This window comes from Nicotiana attenuata, chromosome 6 (assembly GCF_001879085.1).
Source record: "Nicotiana attenuata strain UT chromosome 6, NIATTr2, whole genome shotgun sequence".
Lineage (NCBI taxonomy): Eukaryota > Viridiplantae > Streptophyta > Magnoliopsida > Solanales > Solanaceae > Nicotiana > Nicotiana attenuata.
Genome location: NC_031994.1, coordinates 20,404,571 through 20,408,871, shown reverse-complemented (window position 1 = coordinate 20,408,871; position 4,301 = coordinate 20,404,571). Strand labels below are relative to the sequence as shown.

The 4,301-nt window shown below is 36.2% G+C and overlaps 1 protein-coding gene across 1 annotated transcript; it reads left to right on the top strand.

The window, feature by feature from the left end:
* On the top strand, positions 205-2,196 carry LOC109227677. The gene is made up of 2 exons (XM_019392876.1): positions 205-214; positions 1,595-2,196. The coding sequence occupies exons 1-2, from the start codon at positions 205-207 to the stop codon at positions 2,194-2,196; spliced, it is 612 nt and encodes a 203-aa protein (XP_019248421.1).

The window sequence follows — 4,301 nt, the reverse complement described above, 5'->3', positions numbered from 1 at the left end:
ACCATATATTAGGAGTCCCTAGGGTAATTATAATTTATGGAGAAGTCCCTAGGGCTAAAGCATTTTCCTAAGAGTCCCTAGCCTACTTATAAATACGCATGTGACTTCATCAGTCTGGCATCCAACGATAGGTACATGCTAGAAGGATCTCTCGGTTTTTTTGCTAAAAATTTCAAAGACGATTCCCATAACGCTTGAACAACAATGGCTGAAGGTACGTTCTATATTTAATTCCGCTGCGTTGGCTCTATGTTTGTATTCAAATTTTAACATATGGTATCAGAGTCTCCCTTTTGCTATGTTGTTCAGTATCCAATTGTCGTTATGCCGACAGTAAATTTTCGACGAATTACGAAACAAAAATTTCTATTGAAAGTGCTAAGGATCGGATAATTGTAAGACCAGCTAGTAAATTACTTTACTATATTCCGTGATTGGATTTCATGTTCTTATCCGATATGTTATTCAAGATGTGTTTGATTTAATTTCTTTAACACGTTTGTTTTATCTAAGTTCACGCCCAATTACATATCTCTGTGGCGTAATAGTACTTGTTAGAATCACTAGATTATTGCTAATGTTTCCGAGCCAAGAACCTCTGAAGTGTATGTCATGAAAATTAACAAGTACTAATGCTATAAGGCTTGTATGAAATCCAAGGTTTGTTTTAATTGTAATTGCGTCCTAACTACTAGATTTGTGTTAGTCTATATGCAGTAAATAAAATGGATGCACTTGTAATCTAGTAAACGTTATGATTCTAGTTTACTGATAGAGTTTGCTTTGTTGCATTATTTATTTATTATTTCTTAACTTAAGTGAAACAAACAAACTTTACTTTCAGTAATGAACTTGTAAGTTTGGCTATGACATCTAATTTGCTTTAAAGATTCTGTCATTTATTATTTTTAGTTTTGACAGAGAAGTTCGTTGATTTAAAAGAGTAATGTGATACTTCCTCAATAAAGATCCGAGACAATCATGATGCACTTTAGCGTAATTGTTTATTGTATCTTTTGTGTTCAAGGATATGCCTCTATATATTCTTATAAATTTAAGTTTAATTATAAGAACTATGTTCCAAATGGGGCTATATAGGCATCTGCTTATACTTCGTGTTCCGAGTTTGAGAATCTAATCAACTTTTATTTAAGATGATTACGGTAAGATGTCAATTTTGAGTATTCTTTTATGTGAGGTACTTAGGAGTAGCCACAGCATCTTGAGTACTTGATATAAAAGAGATCAAGTTGTTTAATCACATAAAGTTTAGTGATTAAATATTATAGTGATATCTATTTAATCCAGTTATCTCATTAAAATGGAAACCCGGCCCTCCAGGGAGGTAACCATTGGTGAGATTAATTGGAATGAGATAGTAAACCTTTAAGTTAAAATTATCTTATGCCCACAGGTACGGATAAATTTTTATGTATTTTGGTTTACTAGTCTAATAAAGATAGTAAATTCTATGCATGGGTTGCAACCTCTGCCCACAGGAAGGTCTAGAATTTACTATGAATCGGTGTTTTACACGATTCACCTTTGATGGATTGTACTTCATAGCTTATGTATGTTTATCCTTGTTTTGCAGTCTTTACCGCTTTTCCTACCGCTATTTTTAATGAGAATGCTCGAATTCCAATGCTTTCTGGTGACAATTATGCTGAATGGAAGGAGAAAGTCCTTCTCAATTTAGGGTGCTCGGATCTGAACCTCGCACTCCGTGTGGATGAACCACCTATCCCCACGGAATCAAGTACGCCAGCGGCTAAGGCTGATTATGAGCGGTGGGAGCGATCTAATCGCTTAAGTTTAATGCTCATTATAGCCCACATAAGCCAAAGCATTAGGGGTTCTATCCCTAATAGTGATAAGGTCAAAGCTTACATGAAGGCAATTGATGAACAATTTGTAAGCTCTGACAAGGCATTGGCCAGCACCCTTATGAAGAGGCTCTCAAGTATGACTTTCGACAGAAGTCGTATAGTGCGTGAGCACATTATGGAGATGAGAGACATTGCTGCTAAACTCAAGTCCCTTGAGGTTGATATGTCCGAACCATTTCTTGTGCATTTTATTCTCAACTCACTTCCTGCGGAATATGGTTCGTTCAAGTTTTCTTACAACACACATAAGGATAAATGGTCAATCAATGAACTTTTGACCATGTGGTTCAAGAAGAAGAGAGGTTGAAGCATGAGACACCTGAAAGTGTTAACATGGTGACTCATGGTAAGAGAAATGCAAAGAAGGGCAAAAGTGTTCCCATGAAGAAGAAAAGCACCTTTGACAAAGATGCTTGTCGTTTCTGTAAGAAGAAGGGACACTGGAAGAAGGATTGCCTGAAATACAAGAAATGGCTTGAGAAGAAAGGTAATTTTACCTTAGTATGTTATGAATCTAATTTTACTGAAGTTTTTGATAATACATGGTGGATTAATTCTGGTGCTACAATTCACATTGCCAAAATGATGCACGACTTTCTAACTCAGAGGAAGCCGATAGGAAGTGAACAATACGTCTATTCTGGCAATAGAACGCGTTCACGTATGGAAGGCGTGGGGACTTATAGGCTCATTTGGAAGGATGGTTTTCACTTAGATTTAGAAAATACTTTTTATGTTCCAAAATATTCTAGAAATTTAATTTCTCTTTCAAGACTATCAAATAGTGGATATGATTTGAATTTTTATTATCCTTCTGTGAAACTTTTGAAAGGTAATAAAGTTATTGGTTTTGGAAATTTGAATGGAAATTTATATTAACTTTAGCTAGACCCCACATTCGAATGCAATGTTTTAACTTTGCATGATAAAGAAATTGGCACTAAGCGATGTATTATCAATGAGAACTATCAAGTCTTTGGCACAAGAGATTGGGACATATCCCTATTGATAGAGTCAAAAAGTTGGTTAATGATGGAGTTCTAAAAGCTCTTGATTTTTCTGACTTGAGACTTGTGTGGACTGCATAAAGGGTAAGCAGACCAACAAATCAACTAAAGGTGCCAAAAAGAGTTCTCATTGCTTGAGATCATACATACAGACATATTGGACCTTTTCCTACCCCTTGCTTGAATGGTGAGAGATATTTTATCTCGTTCATTGATGACTATTCAAGATATATGTATCTCTATTTTCTGTTTCATAAATCAGAAGGACTTGATGCTTTTAAAGTTTACAAAATAGAAGTAGAGAAACAAACGGGTGCTCGGAATCAAAATGTAAGATCTGATAGGGGCGGAGAATATTATGGTAGGTACACAGATAAGGGACAAAGTTAAAGGTCCATTTTGAGTTTCCTTGAAAGTGAAGGTAAAGTTGCTCAATATAATGCCAGAACACCACAACAAAATGGTGTGGCAGAAAGAAGGAACCGGACATTAATGGACATGGTAAGAAGCATGATTAGCAGATCAAGTTTACCTTTATTCTTATGGAGTGAAGCCTTAAAAATCGTTGTGTATATTTTAAATACGGTTCCATCCAAGGTTGTCCCCAAGACACCTTTTGAGTTATGAAAGGATGGAAACCTATTTTAAACCATTTACACGTTTGGGGATGTCCAACTGAAGTGAGGGTTTATAACCCACAACTAAAGAAGTTGGATGAAAGAACAACAAGCGGTTATTTTATAGGCTATGCGGGGATTTAGGTTTTATTGTCCTTCTCATTCTCCTAAAAGTGTTGAAGCTTAGAAACGCTAAATTCTTGAGGAGCATGGAAGAGAGTGGAGTGGGTTTGACTCAAAGGGTGGAATTGGAAGAAATCAGGGAACCACCTGTGGTACCTTTATTTATTAGGAACTTGAATGTCTCAGAAAAATTCTCATGAATTATCTAAACAACAAAAGTTCAAGAGCCACCACCACTTGAGGAGCCACATGAAGATCAACCCGCTTTACCTGAATGCACTGAAGAAGGGCCTGAACCAGTGGGAGTGAGAAAACCCTCAAGAGTTTGAAAACCGACAATTTTTAGTGACTATGTTGTATATCTCCAAGAGTCTGATTATGATATTTGACTAAAAGATGATCCATGCTCGTTTTCACAAAGCCATGAGTGGGAGAAAACTCCACACTTTGGTATGAATGCCATGAAAGAAGAAGTTAGAATCTATGGCTAAAAACAAAGTATGGGATCTCGTCGAATTACCAAAGGGATGCTCTACCATAGGTTCCAAGTGGATTTTTAAAACTAAAGAGACTCATCTGGTAAATCGAACGATAATAAAGCCAGACATGTAGCCAAGGGTTTTACTCAAAAGGAAGGCATTAATTATCATGAAACCGTCTCTCCA